Source organism: Spermophilus citellus (assembly GCF_964194105.1).
Source record: "Spermophilus citellus genome assembly, chromosome: 4".
Taxonomy (NCBI): domain Eukaryota; kingdom Metazoa; phylum Chordata; class Mammalia; order Rodentia; family Sciuridae; genus Spermophilus; species Spermophilus citellus.
Genome location: NC_138185.1, coordinates 55746021 through 55766169, shown reverse-complemented (window position 1 = coordinate 55766169; position 20149 = coordinate 55746021). Strand labels below are relative to the sequence as shown.

General features: G+C 36.8%; 1 protein-coding gene across 3 annotated transcripts in view; it reads right to left on the bottom strand.

The window, feature by feature from the left end:
- TTC23 (tetratricopeptide repeat domain 23) overlaps window positions 1-20149 on the bottom strand; it is a 116365-nt gene that overhangs the window by 71062 nt on the left and 25154 nt on the right. For all 3 annotated transcript variants that reach the window (XM_081289803.1, XM_081289805.1, XM_081289804.1), the window contains 3 exons: window positions 15456-15579; window positions 12408-12558; window positions 12102-12227 (listed from right to left, as the gene is read on the bottom strand). In XM_081289803.1, the coding sequence (XP_081145929.1) occupies window positions 12102-12227; window positions 12408-12558; window positions 15456-15579 (401 nt within the window). The remainder of the gene's footprint in view (window positions 1-12101; window positions 12228-12407; window positions 12559-15455; window positions 15580-20149) is intronic.

The following is a 20149-nucleotide window of genomic DNA, read 5'->3' as shown; positions in this document are numbered from 1 at the left end:
CACAAAAACACCAAACATAGTCTCTGATATATATGCAGGTGTTAGTTTAAAAAATATAAAATACTTACAAAACAACAATAGCAACCATAAAGAATGCTGAGACCCTGAATCATTGATCTGCTGAGAAATTTCCCACTATTGGTGAGGATGCAAAATACTCTCATTTACTGTAGGGGAGAATATGATTTGGGCATACACTTCTCTGTATCAAAATAATATGCATATGGTAAATGTATATATGCAAATATTAAATTCTGCAAATTTATCTTGAAGCAATGCTATGGCAGGGACAAGAAGAAACACACAAGAATGTTTACATTGGCATGCTCTATAATAAAGGGAAAGTACAAAGCACTTACATTAACCACTTGGGAACTGTTTAAGCAGGTTACCCTAAGTACATCTATACTGTAGAATGTCATATAGCCATTAAAATGTCGGTCCTTACTTACAACCCAGAAACATATCCATTTTATATTCTTCAGTAAAAAGACAGGTTATTAAAATGGTTTGTATATCAACTGATGCATGTGAAAATTTTAAGGTAATCTACATGGATACAAATGCATAGAGAGATGTCAGAAAATGTTAGCAACAGTTCATTTTCTAAGCAGTTGTATTTGAATGATTTTAATTTTTTGTTTATGCTTTTCTAAATTTCTCAAATTTCCTTCTATAAAGCTATATTACTTTTATATCAAAAATGCTAATTTAAATGTTATAAGTAAATGTGGCAGTGGGAAAATATTCTTTCAGCTTCTTAGGGTAAGAATCTTGCATATAAAAATGTGTCCCTAGATATTTCTCAGCAAACAGAAAGACAAGCATTTAAAAATATTCTCCAAAATATTTTCTAAGATCATTTTCTTTCATGGGAAGATTCTATGTACAAAATTCTTAATGAAGGAATCAGTTCCTCCTATGTTGCCCTTCATCTCAGAATCTTTTTATTAATATCATAATTATTAGTGCACTTTAATTGTGCAAATCAGCGGGTTTCATTGTGACATTTCTCTATATGTATATAACATGCTTTGATCCACCCTCCCTACTACCCTTTCTTACCCCTGTTTCTCCTCCCCTAATCTCCTTTCCCTTGCCAGTAGGCCACCTTCTGCTCTCATGTTGTCTTTCTTTTCTTTCCAATCTCAATAGATGAGAGAAAACATGTGATACTTGTCTGAGACTGGCTCATTTTGCTTAACATGATGATCTCTACTTCCATCCATTTTCCTGCAAATAACAGGATTCCATTCTTTTTTATAATTAAATAATATTTCTCCATTGTGCATATATACCACATTTTATTTGTCCATTCATCCATTGATTGGCATCTAGGCTGATTCTATAACTTGGTAAATTATGAACAGGGCCACTCTAAACATGGGTATGCAGGAATCTTTTGTATGCTGACTTCTATTTCCTTGGTTATATACCCAAGAGTGGTGTAGCTGGATCATATAATAGCTCTATTTTTAGTTTTTTGAGGAACTTCCATGCTGTTTCCATGATGACTATACTAATTTACATTCCCACCAAGTGTAGGAGTTCCTTTTCCCTGGAATCCTCACCAGCATTTGTCACTTTTGTGTTCTGATAATGGGGTGAGATGGAATCTCAGTATGGTTTTTATTTGCATTTCCCTGATGTTGAGTATTTTTTCCATGTATTTATTTGTCATCTGTGCTTTCTTCCTCTGAGAAGTGTCTGTTAGGCTCATTTGCCTATTTATTGATTGGGTTACTTGTTCTTTTGGTGTTGAATTTTTAAAAAATATATTCTGGATATTAATCCTGTCAGGTCACTAGCTGGCAAAGATTTTCTCCGATTTATAGACTGTCTTTTCACTGTTTATTGTTTCTTTTCCTATGCAAAAGCTTTTTAATTTGATACCATCCCATTTTTTCAGTTCTTACTATTACTTTCTGAGCTACTGGAGTGCTTTTCAGTACCAATATCTTTAAGTGCTTCCTCTGTTTTCCTCTAGCAGTGTCAAAGTTTCAGGTCTTACATTAAAGTCTTTGATTATTTTGAGTTGACTCTTTTACAGGGTGAGAAAAATCTAGTCTCAATCTTTTACAGGTGGATTTTCAGTTTTCCCTCTTCAACCATATGTTAAAGAGATTGTCTTTTTTCCAATGTATGTTTTTGGTTTCTTTGTTGAAAATCAGATGACTACAGATGCACGGGTTTATTCCTGATCCTCTATTCTGGTCTTTGGTCTATGTATCATTTTTTTATGTCAATATCATGCTGTTTTTGTTACAATGACTCTATATTATATTTTTATATCAGGTATTGTGATGCCTCCTCTTGTTCTTTTTGCTCAGAATTGCTTTGGTTGTTCTGGTGCCACAAAAGTCTGATACAAAAAGGAATTACAACTCCCCAAAGGGACATGGGTAAACTGAGACATAATGGGAGAAAGTGACTAAATAGCTGCAAAAAATAGGTCTTATTTTCAACTCAGTCATTGAATGTTTTTCACATCTGTTTGCTCTCTAAAGGAATTAAACGATAAAAGTGAAGATACTTTTCAGTTCTGTGGTTCTGATGACCATAATGGAAAAAAATGCTGATTAGACAATTTACAAACCTGCCTGTCTTCTATCATCGTTGAAGAGGTTTAAAACACAGTAAGAGGTTAGAGATTAATATGTGCCTGAACCAAGTAAATTTATAGCTCACAGCAACCCTAATCTTGGAAAGAAAGAGGTTAATAGGTGCCCTATAATGCCTGACTTCCCTTTGACTCTTAATGAGCTTAGAATGTAGTGAATTGTCATCATCTTTGCAATTATCATACTTTACTTTTGCAGAAAATAAAAACCAACTAGAAGCTTTGATAATAGGAAGAGGCTCTGAAATATAAAATTGATAAGAAATCACTTAGTTAAAGAATTAGATTCCTGGTAGACAATGCTGAAATAATCCAAAATAGGGGTCAGGAAACTCTGGTTTGGGACCACATTTGCTGTTTGTTCTTGTAAATAAAACTTTTTTGGCATGATGCAATGCGTATTGGTTTATGCTTTGCCTATAGCTGCTTTCAAACTACGATGGTGGAGTTGAGTAGTTGTCATTAAAATCATAAAGCCCACAATATTTACTACCTTGGCTTTTACAGAAAGTTTGTTGATCTCTGATTTAGAATTGGGAGAAAGTTGCATACTTTCAAAATGACTTTAGATTTATTTTTTCCACCTAATTTAGCCTAGAGAACTTAGACAATGCCATTGATATTTGAGCAAAGGAAAATCGTCTTCATCTTTTTCCTTTCTTATGTTCAAAAATGATGCAGATTGTGCCAAGGAAGTAAAGAATGGGTCCTTTGTTTCTAAGGCTGCCTGTTAAAGTCATGGAAGACTAATAAAGCAAATACAAACACCAAGATGATTTCATTTGGGCAACTGCTTTAAAAAGAAGCAAATGTCAAAGCTTAGTCAAGCTTATAAATGAGAGAAAATAAAACATTACGAGGCATGCATTAATTCATATAGCGACAATACTTCATTTCCTGAGATTGGATACTACAGAGAAGTGTTTGGGAGTTTGTAATGATGGAGAGAAACTGTGGGCAACTTATAGCCACTAACTATCTTAGCACAAAGCACAGCTTATTACTCCAAGTTAACACTACATCACTTCTTCAGTGTCAAAAAGTCATCCTTCAAATACCTGCCTCTCAGAGAAATTTTTACTGAAAAGAACACAGGATGAAGCCCAGTATAATGGTGTACAACTGGAATCCCAGCTATTTGAGAGGCTGAGGTGGGAGGATCACAAGGTTGAGGACAAACTAGATTAACCAGTGAAAGCCCTTCTTAAAAAGAAGAAGAAGAAGAAGAAGAAGAAGAAGAAGAAGAAGAAGAAGAAGAAGAAGAAGAAGAAGAAGAAGAAAAGTTAGAAAAGGATAAGAGGCAGGGCAATTAGTTACAAGTACTGCAGCAGGAACATGCACACTTAACAAAGCTTGGGTAAGAATCAGATGTCTTTGAACCTTGGATTCCTCATCTGAACTCTGCTGTCTGAAGGAATTGCTGTGAGAATCAAGCAAGATGTCAGTCAAGGTTCTTTGCAAATGGAAGTGAGCCATATAGGTTGGTACTGAATGCCTACACAGAATACTATCTTACTCCTCTTCCTTCCCAACCTGCATTCCACCTCAGACTGCCCTCATGTAGAAATGGGCTACCCTGTGGTCTCCCCTCCACTACACAACCACCCACATAAGATTCTGGTAAGTCAAAATAATAGGCTGAATCAATCCAAAGGGATTGAAAATATTGTGTGCGGTAAACATTTTTACTTATCCAACTGAACTTTTGAAAATTTTAATGTTTTATTTTAAGAACAATATAGATTCATCAAGAAAAGTTAGAAAAGATAGGTAAACACAAATTTTAAACATATGAAATTACCACAAATACAAATGGCATGAATACAAAAGCTCCAAATGGATGAGAAGCTTAAATTTAAAAAAAAGCAAGTCTATTATACATTTGAGAGAAAATATAAGGAAAAGTAATCCCGTGACTTTAGGTAGGGAAGGATTTCTTACACAGATACAAAAAAAGTGCCAAGCAACAGAGAAGATAGGCAGATTCAGTCACATTAAAGATAACAATTTCTGTGCATCAAGCAGAGCAGAAGAAGTTGGAAAGGCAAACTATACACTGGGCGCACATAGGATACATATAACCAGAATATGACTTGTTGCCAGAAATACAAAGGCTCTCTACAAATTTTATTTTAGCCGTGCAAATCCCCCTGATAGAAAAAAGAGCAAAAGATGTGAATTAGAGGGGGCTGGGGATATAGCTCAGTTGGTAGAGTGCTTGCCTAGGATGCACAAGGCCCTTGGTTCAATCCCCAGCACCACCACCAAAAAAAAAAAAAAAAAAAAAAGATGTAAATTAGATAAATCACAGAAAAGGAATTCTAAGTGACCAAGAACATGAAAAGTATTCAATCCCACAATCAGGGAAATGTAATTAAATAAACCATGAAATATAATTTTGTATCTATGTGATTAGCAAAGATTAAAAAGTCTGACAATGATATCAAATATTGAATGTAGAGTATCTAGAATTTATATACCCTGCTAATAGGAGCATAGGAGCATAAATTGGTGGAAAGTGTTTGAGAAAACCTGGTAAAGTTGAGGATATGGACACTGGCCAAGTAAGCAATTACATTCCTGGATGTATACCTCAGAGATAGTCTTGCCTATGTCCCCAAAGAGACATAGAAAAGAATGCTCATGCAAATGGGATCTATAGTAGTAAAAAATTGGAGGTAATTCACATGTTCACTCTCATGAGAATGGATAATTAAATTAGAAGAAAAACAGACAATTAAAACTATATGGAGGTATAAAGAGACTAGAGGTGTATGTATCAATTGATAGGAATATAATTCAAAACTACAGATGTTACAGAGAAAAAAAGCAGCCACAGAAGGAAACTTGTGAAGTTCAAAAACATAAAAAAATAACATTTTTATGGAGATTCACGTTTGCAACAAAGGTGGAGAAACATTCGGGAGAGTGCAAACACTAAATTTGGCATAACAATTGCCTGTAAAGTGGAGGAAGAAAACAGGATTGGGGAGAATATATAATGGGCTTTCAGATAAATATCTGAAATCTTCTCTTTTGTAAGTTTGGTGATGTGTACATGGGAATTTGCATAATATCTATCCTTCACTATGCCTCAAATATGTTATTTAAAAGATGAACACAGACAACACTGTTGTTCATTACATACCCAGAATGAAGTACATGCTCTACCCTGCTTCCCTTGAAATCGCTGTGCCGTACCATTACAGGGTCCTGGCACTAATGCAACCATAAATGGAGGCTATTGAGCTAATGCAGCCCACAATGAGCCTTCTGAAGCTTACCGAGAGTACACCATTCACATAAAAGAAAAAGCGAAATAGAAAATAAAATTACTTCAGTTTCACAATATATTTAATAAAAAAGAAATTGAGAGGGAGTACTATATCAAGAAATAACTAAATTATAGTCTTACCTCCATCTCCAACTCACTTAAAGCATCAGTCAATTTCAGATAATCTTGTCTGTTTCCACTTTCTCATATGCAATGTTTGGGATAGCAATATTTTCTCCTTTCCATTTTCATCTACCTGTGGGGGATGCTTTGAGGATTTATTATCTAATGTGTCCATAATGTGTTTGGTAGCTTTAGGAAACATACTAGACAGATGAAAAGATAGATAATTTTTAACAACAGAATGTGGCAGTATGTTAATTTGGCAGGTCCACAACTTAAACCATGGCATATTTTATTGAATGAAAATATATCCACAGAGATTCCACAGAGCACATGATGACATCTCATCTCAGACACGTTTCAGGGATCTCACAGGGATGGAGAGTCATTTTAACATGCAATAAACAAATGCAATCTCCTCCGGTATTACTAAGGCAACAGAGAGTTTTCACTTAAAAACTCTAGAATTTGGCGAGAATATTGTACAACAGTGAGAAGGAAAGAGTTTGCAGAAATGTTGCCAATGATTGGAATCTGATGAGAAATCAATCCCCAAAGAGGATAGTGGGAGTTTTCTAGAGTCAGAGTGAGGAAGAACTTACACCTAGGTCTCTCTCCATACAAGCAGAGGCTTTGCTGTTGAACACATTGTGAGAACTCCCTTCTGCATTAGTGAATTGTGATCCAAGCTGTGGTTAGCAGCCTGGACACCAGAGTTTAACAGACCAGGCTCTGCTCTGCCATGTCTTCACAGTGACCTTGGAAATGACCTCCCTTCTCTCAGCCTCAGATAATTCATTTGAAAATGGAAATATAATAATATCCACCTCACATAAAGGGCTGAGGATGAAATGGTTGAAGTATGCAAAGCACTTAGCAACAACTTGACACAGTAATTGATAGCTAATGTGATCCGGCCTTTTCTCCCCCACCCCTCACCCCTCCTTTCTTCTTTGCTTCCTTTCTTCTCTCTCTCTCTCTATCTCTTTGAGAGTCTACCATGTACCTTGATGCTTTAACATGGTGTCCATTTAATATTCACAGCAACCCTCTGAGATCCTGTCATTTTGATACTGACAGAGGAGTAGAGTGAGCCTCATAGGAAGCAGGGTACTTGACCAAGTTTCTACTGCAGGATAATCTGAATGAACACTGACCTGAGCCTAGGGATTCTGACTCCAAAGTCCATGTTATTAATTGTACAATGTCATACTGCCTAGAAATACCTGGCAGGTGTCCTGTTCATACTCTGAAGAAAGAAAAGTGTTTGCTTATTCCTGGGCTAGTTCAACTCAGCCACACCAGGCCATTTGCTCACTAGGCAAGGTTTGGAAGCCTCCAAAGACAGTGTCAGGGAGTCACAGGGAATCAGGCCATATGTTCTGGAGCAGCAATCTCAATTGGTCATTATCCTCATGCCACACAGAAAAGTAATTTTTAAAGGTGAGTGGGTATACAGGTGCATTGGTGTAGGCTTGTATACATAAAGACCATGATCTGTTGGTCACCAAAACAGAACACAATTCTGAACTCTGTGGGGGAAGCTTTCCTGTTTTTCACTGGTTACTTTCTAAATTTATCAGATTTAAAGAAATATTACACAGGTACACATGATTGGGATTCATTCTCCAAAAACTATTACTGAATGCAGTAAGTTTGGGGCAGAGGAGGAGACATAGAGGGAAGAAGCTTCAGGCTGAATCAGGGATGGATGGCATGAAACATGAGTCACCCTGAAGCACTTATCTGTCAGACCAAGGAGAAAAGCACTGGCCAGGCCTAATGGGCACCATAAAAGGAGAGGCAGATGGAGGAAGAGGATACACTAAAAGATATCCTTTTAAGAGGGACATAAATTCTACAAGAGCTGCCTGAGAAATTATCCTGACCTTCTACTTCCAAAACCTGCCAAAACAAAAGGCCCTTGTAGTTCAAGGGTAACTACAGAAATGTACAAAAACGAAGCCTTATTTTTTTCCTAAAACACATCAGTTTAGACCAAATATTCACATTTCAACAATCAAACAAAGCAAAGTAATTGAATGATAATCATGTGGTTGATACATATGTGTTCCAGGAAAGATGTCACAGTAAAGAATCCGAATGAAAAGAAATGACAAAATTTAAAACAACTCTGCTAAACACGAAAGTAACTTTGTAGAACAGCTTGGAATGTGAACTTTTTATTTATTCAGCATAGATGTATACACAGCCTGCCATCTGCTGGCAAGGCTTGGTATTGCTGGTTTGGAAAGCACTCCTGAGAAAGTGCCAGATTCTGGTGGCAGAGGATAGTTTACTCTGTTTTGTAGCAACAGGGTTCAACCCTAAGTACTGATACATTAGTCGGGTCTTAGCAGATGCAACACATATCAGATCTTGGACCTATGATTTGTCTATTTTCTGCCTAACAATATAGAATAGTGTCTAATTCTGCTCAGGAAGAGATTTTGGGTGGGTCTGGGTTAATTCCTCTCAAGCACCCACAACCCTCTTTTTCCTCTTATAAATGGAATCCTACAGTATGGTTTTTTGTTTGTTTGTTTGTTTGTTTTACTAATTATGTTGCAAGAGTCATCCATGATGTTAAGCTAGAAGTCTGACAATCTGTATGAACAGATCACAATTTGACTATTCTACTTTTGATGAACATTTGGGCTGCTGCTAATTCAAATAATGCAGTTTTGAACATACTTGGCTGTGCCACTTAGTGGATAAAGGCATGCATTTTTATATTTAGGAGTGATATTGTTGGGTCAAAGGATATTCAAATATTCAAATTTGAATATAAAATGCCAATTGGTTTTCTAAAGCAGTTATTTCAAATATATTCCAAATAGCAGCATGTGAGAGAGCATATCTGAGTACCACATCTTTGCCAACACTGGATATTATCAGTTTCCTACAAAGTTTTAGCCACTCTACTGGGACTGGAGTAGTAACTTATGACTTTAGTTTTCATTTCCCTGAACATGTTTACTATACTAGTAAGGTGGCTATCCTATTCTGTGAAAAATCTATCTTTCAATTTTTCTATTCAGTTGTTTGTCTTCATTTTAATCATATCTGGGGTTCTTCACAGATTCCATACATGAAAATTTTTTCATCTGTATTTACTACAAATATCCTTTTCTTCTTAGTGCTTACCTGTGGTGTTAAATATATGGTGACTTAAATACTGGACAACATGACCCCAAATAGGGAAAGAGTATTAATGTGGTCACATGTCCTTGTATTGTCCAGGAAACAGTTAATTGACTAATTTACTATTGGATTATAATAAGTCAGGAAAATAAATGATAAACTCAATAAAAATCATTAGAAAATAAAACAAGGCATAACTTACGAGTCAGTGGGTAAGAAAATGGAATGATAAAAATATTGGACTAAAAGAAAGCAAGAAAGGAATAGGAAAATTGGTAGGATGAAAGGAAACTTAAACACAAATAAAGATTTTAAAAGATAGGGAAAGGTATTTTAGGAAAATTTGCACCAAGAGAGCTATGGTATAATATCAGGCAAGATACAGAGATGGGGACAAAAAGACTGATTCAACAGAGTAATAGATTAAAAGGATATGTTACTGTTGAATTCTCCTCCCCTCCACAAAACAGCCCCATAGTATATATAACAAGTACCAGAACCTGGAGATGTGGATAGACCACTAATTGCCATAGAATATTTAAACATACTCATCTTAAAAACTCATATATTAAATTGGCAAAAATAAAATGCAAATTTGAATAATAGAATTAATAAGGTCAACCTAATTCAGATGTATTAGAACATTAACCATAATAAAGACTAAAATTTCTCTTGAACCACATTTGGAACATTCACAAAAGTCAACCATAGTCTAGTTCACAAAGGAATCTTCAATAATTTCAAAAGATCAATAACATGAAAATGTTTCTGTGCATCAGGCAATAAAATTAGAAATCAGTGCATCAGAATACCTTGAAAGATAACATATATCTGCATATTAAAATATACATCATTGAATAACCTTTGGACTAAGGAGTAATTTCTAAACTAAGTTATAAAATACTAAGAACATGAAAACAGTGATAAATGTTGCATGTTAAAGTATATGAGGTAGAGCTAAAGCAGGTCTTATAGGGAAAATTCAGATAATATCTTTGATATTAGTGTGGGAAACACTTTCTAAACAAGCTCCTAACACATAAATTAAAATGTAAAAATGAAATTTGAATTTGACTCTAGTGAAATGAAAAATTTCTATTCCATGAGAACACTGCAGATAAAATTAATAAATGGGCTATAGATGTAAGAAAATAGAAGCAATATATTAATATTCATAACATACAAGAACGTTTTGATTGTCAAAAGGAAAAGCATATGGAATCCCAAAAGAAAAATAAGAAAGAATACTAATAGGCTATTCACAGGTGAGGAATCTGAAATAGCTAAGAAGCATATGAGGAGGTAATTGAACACTTTAATAAAAAAATGTAAATAGACTTAAAAAATAATTAGATAACATGTTACATGCATCAGGTTGGCAACAACTAGAAAGATCAACAAGGACAAACATTGTTGGGGAGGGGAGAAAAAAGGAATCCATCTGTCCTGCAAACAGGAATGGAGATGGCAATAGCAGTTGATCAGTGCTTACAGAACTTAAAGAACATTTCTCCCCTGACCCAGTAATCCTGAGAAATAAACTTCAGAAAGAATCTCACTTACATAAGTGAAGATGCATATAAATACTGGTGACAGTACTACTGTGTGGGGACAAGCTGAGGGTCTGTTGCTAGGAGGATGGAAAAGCAAAATGTGGCAAAGGCACAGGAACTAAAGTACAGGTGACAATTAAAAAGTTAAGAAACAGAATAAAATATGTATTGTGGCTGCAGCTCAGCAGCAGAGCACTTGCCTAGCATGTGTGAGGCACTTGGTTCAATCCTCAGCACCACATAAAAATAAACAAATAAAATAAAATCATTCTGTCCATTTACAACTACAAAAAAATTTTTTTAAAAATTTTGCAAAACTTAAAACACATAAATACATAAATAATACTAATACATAAAACAATACTATTTATTTTTTGGAGATCCTTATTAGAAGACAGATCATCATTAATATAGATATCTGTGCTGTGAGAGGGGAGAGAATGAGAGTGAAAATCTGAGCTTAAAGGAAAAATTTAATTTACAAAAGCATACCAAAGGGCTTGCATTGACAGACTAATGTTGGCCTAGCAGTCCGGAAAAACGCCAAACAAAACAAAATAAGAAGGTGGAATTGTAATCACAAAAGATAATACCTTTAAAAGCTTGAGTCTGAGTTGGTCCTTCTCAGTTTCTATTCATATGGTAGCATTACATGTGTTCTCCTGGGGTCCTTTAAATGATCCCACTGGTTCTCTGAGTTCTCTGGTTGTGAGTGTAAACTGAATTCTTCCAGCTTTGGCTAAGGGTGGTCATGTAGGTCAACTGGGATTCTTTGCCTCTTCTAGAGTAGACCTTTCTCCACCCTCTTTCCCCACTTATCCAACCTTCTGAAGAGCATGGATACTCTACCATCCCACACTATGGGGAATCAACATGGGGTTGGGGTTAAGCTTGGGCACAAAACCAAGGGCCCATCACTTTCTCTTTACAACACTTCCAGTTTAGGTTATTTGCTGAGTGTGGTGTGGGATGAGGAACAAAGAACAATACTTTCAACATCATAAATTGGAAATGTTTAAAGGTCTTTCTCCTCGGAGGTCCTCGTCACAAAAATCTATTGAAGATATCAGAGAGCGAAGAAAATGAGAAAGGGAAACAGGGCAGCAGATGGAGAGGGGGAGCAGGACGAAAGTCAAGGGGATGATGATCAGGACTGTAGGACCCTGGGTGAATATGAGAGCACTTGACACCAAGTGAAGTGTCCCGAATGTATGTCTTAGTAGGGGTTGCTCTGACATGACTGTGCTCCTCTTCTACATCTGGACAATGGCTTTGGGAGAAGCCATCAACACAGCCCCATGAAGAAGCTCTTTCTATCTGAAGACAGATTCTACTGGAAAAGAACCTTTAGCAGCCATGCATACAAAGTCTTAAACTTGAAACTCACTGTGCAAATGACAATTTGATCCTTGCTTGGATTTCTATCCACTCTTCCTGTACAATCCTTCCACATTGTAGCAGCTCCTTCGAAAGTCTCTCTGCTTTTCTCAAATTCTCTGTAGCTTCTTTAAATCTGAACTGTGTTTAGGAAAGTTTCCTCTTGGTTCTAGATTCTGTGACCCCAAGTCTTGGAACTTTCTTGGCTCTTACCCTTCCCGAGTCATCTGTTAGCTTTTTATTTGACCTTGAGAATTATATATAAGTATTATATGAGCAGTATTTCTATGTGTAAAGATCAGAGACAAAAGGATACTTTTGAAGGGAGAGTAGGGCTTTCCCCAGGGTATAGAACAGTTCTATGGAACACTTGAAAACATCTGAATTGTCAGTAAAGGGAGGCACAATGGAGTCGGTGAGGATTTCTTTGGCTTTTTCTGCGTGTTGTTTTGCTTGCAGTGCATATCCTATGGACAGAGAAGAAGAAGTCTCAGTTTCTCAGCTGGATATCAATACAGTTCTCTGTGGCTAGCAAATCTAACAAAGTCCCACCACATTGTCAAGTGGCACATGGAGATGTATTTGGGCAGCAGGGATATTATCATGACTGTAGTAACCAAAGAATTGTTTTATATCAAGTGCTCAAGAAAATATTTCCCAAATGGCCTTTTTAGAAATTAAGAAACCTGAACAAGCTGGAACTGAAAAACTTTGAAACCTCACCAATATCAGATGTAAAACATGTGACCGATAATTATTTTTAAAAAAATGGTATACTAGGACTATCGTATTCTGGGCAGGAAGTAAGTTATTCATGAATCTTAATCCTGGCTTTGTGACAGTGACAGCAATCTTAATGAAATACAAAATATCTGAATCTTCTGCTCACCTGTCTATAATCGTGATGTTAGAGTTATTTTAACAATACAAATATGATGATATCTTTAAAACTTACAAACACAGTTGCATTGAGGTCATGAACCACTGCCACAATCTCTTTCTGTGGGGTACTAAGCTAATGTGAAACTAAATAGAATGATGAAAAATTACTACTGAGAACTGATTTCCCACAGGATTCCAGTGCTCTTCCACAGGCTTATTAATCTGTGAGTTGGTGATGCAAAGTTCACCAGCTGGGATCCAGTGCTTTGCACTTCCCACATTCCCATCCTCCTCTCCTGCATAGATAACCCCCTTTCACTGACACCCACACACTCCTGGGCCTATGTTCTGAATTACATGGAATTGAATCTCAAACCTCTGGAAAGTCTGTCAAAATATGAGGTTAATTATGTTTTCACATCTATAAAGCAAAAACAATATACTTTCTAATGGAGAAAGTCAGGGCTATGCTCTTCATGTGAAATTTCAGAACTTTATGCATCTTATACTTTTTCAAAGCATATACTAACTGCTTGCTAGAAATTTATTAGTGCCAATGGTACATATAATATATACCAAAAGACATTACAGATTGCATTTCCAACTTAGGACCCTTACTTTAAGAACATGAATTTGAACCTACTAGAGGCAGCATAGGTCTTGAGGTTCAAGAACATTGGCTCTGCAGTCAGACTACCCAGGAAGAATTCCCTGCTCCACTACTTACTAGGAAAATTTGTCCTCAGCTTCCCCAACTGTACAAAAAGGATAATAACAATACCACCTCATGGGACTGTGGTGAAGATGGAATAAGGTTATGTATGGAAAACAGCAAGGTGTCTGGCTGGCACTCAGTAAGACCTTACTAGGTACTGGAGATGGCTTTTACTTTTAACTGAAGAAGAAAGATTCATGCAGAAAAGAAGCAGGCTGTAGAAGGAAAGCATTACTTGAAAACCAAGATGGCAGGACAGTAGGACTGGCATGCAAAATCTTAGGTCAGAGTCTCAGATCAGCTACTTATTAACAGTGTGATTTAGAGCAAGCTGTTTCAACTCATATTTGTTGTTTCCTCAGAATCTAGAAAATGGTGAGCAGGGGAAAGCTTAGGTAAAGGGATGATCTCTAAAATTCCCTCCAGCTACAATGGTCTTTGATCTAACAGGTTAAGACCAGTCTATAAGCTTTGGCCAAAATTATTGGGTGATAATTCTATGCTTGGCATTGTGGCATTTTCCATTTCTATTGCTTTATTTCCTTCTGGAACCAACCCTGGGAAGTTAGTGCCATCATCATCCTTATCATAGCTTTTCAGTTGAAGAAGCTGAGTGCGGAGATGTAGTCTTAGACATCTTGTCCTAGGTTGCAGAGTCAGTAACTAGAAGACACCATATCCTGGCTATATGTTGTTTTTGCCTTCCCTGCATACATTCTCTCTTCTTTTTCTTTTTGATATGTTTGGCCCCTGCACATCCAATCTGTGTGACCTAGCCAAAGCCAGTTTCTTCCCAAGCATCCACAGAAGTGAAAAATCAGATCTCATCAATCAGACTATTCCTGGTCTGTAGTACACAACTCAAATTGGTCTAATTAGGATGTCCCCCAAACCCTGGAGGGTTTTGGTGGTGGGACATTCTGTCTCTCCTGGGAATGCTTAGAAGGGAAAACCAAGGTTATTGGCAGATTTGCCACTAACATGTAGGCAAAGTTTGGCTAAGAATGGAGCCAATACCAAGAAAAACAGAGCCAACACAAATATACATGGGAGAAAAGAAAGGCTCTTCAACAAATGGTGCTGGGAAAACTGGAAATCCATATGAAGCACAATGAAATTGAACCCCTATCTCTCCTCCTCCACAAAACTCAACTCAAAGTGGGTCAAAGACCTAGGCATTAGATCAGAGACCCTGTGCCTACAAGAAGAAAACATAGGCCCAACTCTCCATCATGTCAGCTTAGGAAATGACTTCCTTAACAAGACTTCTAAAGCACAAGAAGTAAAATCGAGATCAATAAATGGGATGGCATCAAACTAAAAAGCTTCTTCACAGCAAAAGAAACAATTATATATATATATATATATATATATATATATATATATATATATATATATATATATTTTTTTTTTTAAACTGTAGATGGACACAATACCTCTCTTTTACTTATTTATTTTTATGTGGTGCCAAGGATTGAACCCAGTGCCTCACACATGCCAGACGTGTGTGCTACCACTGAACCACAACCCCAGCCCCGAACCCTAATCTTAAGATCATGAAAAAACAAAACCCAAAGATCACAGTTTTCCTTCCCTTTTCCCTTTGATTATTATTATATTATATGCCTTATTAACTCACAAGGAAATGGCTTCTCAATATTTGAGGAGAATATCCAAAACCTAGTCCTTCTAGTTAAGTGTGAATCAGATTTGGGGAGCATAGCAGTAACCAACTAACTGGTCCTCCTCCACTTGAGATGAGCTCACCTTTCATCTGGAGGTACCCTTGAGCCAGATTGACATGTGCCTCTGCTATTTTCCAATGGGAGTTGCCGTAACAAATTCTTGCCAATGCTACATAACGCACAAGCTCCTTGACAGCCTGTTTATACTATTAGGAAAAGAAATGAGCTTATTAGTTAGATGGCTTAAAACTCAAGAATTACAAAGTATAACATCTACTTACACTCTTATCCATGCAACATTTATTGAGTGTCTAATATGTTCTCAACATGGCTCTACGCACTTGGGATACATCACACAAAAAAATTCATTTTACATAGCAGGGTGCTCATATGGTCAGGTGAAATAAATAGTAAACATAAGAAATGAATACAACTTATAGTACATTTAAAAGTGAAAAATGCAATGGAATAAATAAAAAAATTTAAAAGTAGAACAGACATGTAATCATCCCCTAGGTTTTCCAACTGTCCCTCCATTAACGGCTCCTGCGTATTCAGGTACAAGTGGGCAATTGGTAGTGGTTTTCAAATGACACATTTTCATTCTTGATTTGAAATCTTCCTTCACAGCCTATGTCAGTAGCATAGCAAATAAAATCAGCAGGACTGGCAAGCAGACTTTATTAAAGCAGTGGGAAGCACATTTTCATTCAGAGCTAGGACAAAAAGAGTAAGAACTGTGGATTCCCAGCTTCAGGTCAGCCCAGAGGAGCTACATATTCAAAGCAAGGCTGATAATTTTAAAACACAGTTTTGAAATTCTTTGACATTCTTTCCATCCAGAGATGAGTGGGGATGTCTATGTCCCCTTCACTTTGGATCTTAACTTTGAGACTGTTTGATTCATTTTACGTGGTAGAGTGCTCATATGGTCAGGTGAAATAATTAGTAAACATAAGAAATGAATGCAACTTATAGTACATTTAAAAGTAAAAAATGTAATGGGATAAAGAAAAAAAATTAAAAAGTAGAACAGACATGTAATTATCCCCTAGGTTTTCCAATTGTACCTCCATTAACAGCTCCTGCTGTTGTGGAGAAAATGACGTGGTGCCAGTTTTCAGGCCCAAGTCTTAAGGAACTGATGGCTTCCACTTCTCTTTCTTCTTGGGTGTCACTCCTGGAACCTGAACATGGGCTAAATTATGTCCCTTCCAAATTCATATGTTGAAGTTTCAATGTCCTGTACCTCAGAATGCAACCATATTTGGAGATATGAGGTGATAAAATTAAAATGAGGCCATTAAGAAGGTCCTAATCCAATATGACTGATGTCCTTACATAAGAAGAGAAAGAGAAACCAGGGATGCATGTGCACAGAAAAAAAGACCTTGTGAGGACACAGAGCAGCCATCTGGAAGCCAAGGAGAATAGCGTCAGAATGAAGTCAATCTTATCAACCCCTTCATGGACTTCCAACCTTCAGAACTGCAAAAAACTACACTTCTGCTGTTTAAGACCCACAGCCTGTGGTATTTTTTTCATGGCAGCCCTAAAGTAAAGTAATACAGAACCCAACCACCTTACCTCGAGGAAGACTAAGTGGCTCCGTGGAAAGGCATGAACTGCTAACACCAATTAATCCACTCAATGGCTCTGTCAACCATATGAGTGAGCCATCTTGACAGTAGAGTCTCTATGCCCACCTAGGCCAGCAGATACTACATGAAGCACAGCTGACCAGACTCCACTGGGCTATACACAAATTGCAGGCTCATGAGTAAAATGAATGATTTGTTTCACTCACTAAGTTTTAGGGTGTTCAGTAGCAACAGATTAGCAAGAATAGCAAGAGAAGAGATGGGAGGTAAGACACCTGATAAAAACCAGCTGAAGTGGGTAAAGAGGAAGAAAAATAGGAATGAGAATAGAGTTGTAGAGAAGGTCTAGAAGACCCAGTGTGCATGTTGGGCAATGCCAACTAGAAACACTTTAACCCTGAAACAATATTTTTTTTCTTGACAAAAACACACATCCAGTTAACCACAGGAGAGTCACTTCTGTGACCCAATAGGAGGAAGGTGAGGGAGGATGCTTACCCCATAGCATTGAAAGAAGGTGGGGCTGTGGCTGTTTTCTACAGTATCATATTTCTTATTACAAAAGTAGTGCATGCTTGTCAAAATGCAAAAGAGCAAAAAGGTGAAAACTAAACATCATCTGCAAGCTCACCTTCTGGAGATAATGAGGTAACTAAATATCCCTTTATTCATTAATTTCATGAATCTATCTACATACTTTTTCTTTTTCAAAACAGACTCATAAGCTGTAGGTTTGCAACCTGTTGTTCTAAATTTATGAACATCCCCCATGTCATCTTCTATGATAAAAGTTTTAATGGCTGCACAGCATTTTATTGCTTAGACAAAACATAATTGAGTTACTCAATCCACTGTTACTGGATATTTAGTTTTTACTTAATGTTTTACTCTTTGATTAGCTTGTATGGATATAAGGAACAAGGAAGCCCAAGATGAACCTAAAAAATCTTACTGTGTCATAACTTAAGAATGTACTCAAAGAGTGAGTGGTAAATCAGGGACTTAGCCAGCTCGAAGGGGCTCCCACTGGAAATATTGGATAATTTAAGCTTTGATAAAAATGATGGGTTGTAAAACACAATTTTCTGAACTTGTATTGATATAATAAATGAACAGCAAATGAAATGTGAAGAAGAGAAAGCTCTTATATGGAATGCAAACAAATAAATGCTGAAAGAATACCAAAGTCAGAGATTTGCTATTTGACAAATCTCATAGTAATGATGGATTCAGGTGAGAATCATCAGTGGATGCTAAAACTAAGGGGTGAAGTTTTAAGTATATACACAGTCTTGATGCATCTCCCCACAAAATACTTACTTACAAAGGGAAAAATAGTAATTCTACAATGTACAAGCCTGTTGGACAGTACCTTAACCCAGTGTTCAAGGTTAGCATCACAGTAATGAGACCAATAGACCTATGTACTTCCTCCTATGATGCACCCAGAAGGCTCTAGAGTCGTGCTTGTGCTACTCCTGCCTCAAATGCATAATCTGAGTTGAATCACAAGGAAAGATAACACAAATTCAAATGGAGAGATGGTCTACAAAATAGTTGGAATGTGCTTTTTGAAAGCACTGAGACCATGAAAGACAAAGATGGGTTCACTGTTGCAGATTAAAGGCAACTAAAGAGACATGATATCTATATTCAACATGAAATCATGGATTGGACTATGGATCTGATTTTTTTCCCCCCAAATAACTTTTTCATGGAGAAATATGGATACGGCTTATAGACTAGGTAATAGCATTATACTAATAATAATTTCTTAATTCTAACCCTTATTCTTAGGGAATAGACTGAAGTATTTAGAGGTAAAGGATCATAATATCTGTAACCTACTCTCAGACAAAACATGAGGAGTGAAAGAGAGAGATAAAGAGAGAAAGAATAAAGGTGAATAATAAAGTGGGCTGGGGGTGTGGCTTAGTGGCAGAGTGGGCTTAACAAGCATGGGGTCCTGGATTTCATCCCACCTGAAAAAACAATAACAACAACAACACAAACAAAAAAAAGAAAAGAATAACAAAGAAACAAACAAACAAAAAAACCCAATAAGCCCTAAAAAAAGCATAAAGAAAATGTTAACAACTGGTGAAAACTAATCTAACCTAACTCAAAAATTATTATAAAATAAAGTTAATGGATATCTTTTCCAAAATTGATATTTTTAAAATTTTTTTAGTTGTAGATGGACACAATATCTTTATTTTAATTTATTTATTTTTATGTGGTGCTGAGGATGGAACCCAGGGCCTCACACGTACAAGGCAAGTGCTCTACCACTGAGCTACAACCCCAGCCCCCCAAATGGATATTTTTGAAAAAACTTTTTGTAGTTGTAGATGGACAGCATATCTTCTTTGTATTTGTTTATTTTTATGTGGTGCTAAGGGTTGAACCCAGTACCTTATACATGCTAGGCAAGCACTCTACCACTGAGCTATAGCCCCAGTGCCCAAAATGAATATTTTTAAAAGTAAAGAACACCATGTGGATCCCCATTGATTCTTTCAGGATCTTCCAGGGCACAAAGCACTCAATCCTCAAGGCCCTAAGTGAACTGATGGTTTGTCCAACCACACTGCATTGCAGCCCAGTACCTCCACTCCTAACACTTGTGCCTACCTTGCAGATTTTACCTGTGCTCTTTCCTATCCCTAAACTCATTTCTTCCCTGCTGGTTCTTCTGTTTCTCAGTTCTTAGCTCATTTGTTACCTCCTCACAGAGGCCCTCCCTGACCACAGTGGGCCCACTATCTGGTTTACTGACAATGTCAATTGCCCTGTAGCTCCATGACGGCATGTACTTTGTCCTGTTCACTTTGGTGTCCCAAGAACCAGAGATCACAGAAATGTTTTAGTACCATCTGGACACATAAAAGAGAAGACAGTTCTTTATATATGCTAAATGTCTTTGGGCATTAGGATTAATTCTCTTGTAGAACTTTGGTTGAGGAAAACTACTGACCAAAATCCTACCTACCATAGGGCCTGGCACATGGTAGGTACCAAATAAACATCAGGTGTACAACGAATAAGCACACACTTAAAACCAGTTCATGACCTCTTGCTTTAATCTTGCTCTTCTACTATATTCACTTTATGGGTGAAAGGCACAGGCAAAGCCTCCAATCATCTGAGCAAACTGAGATCTAACTTAGGGTCT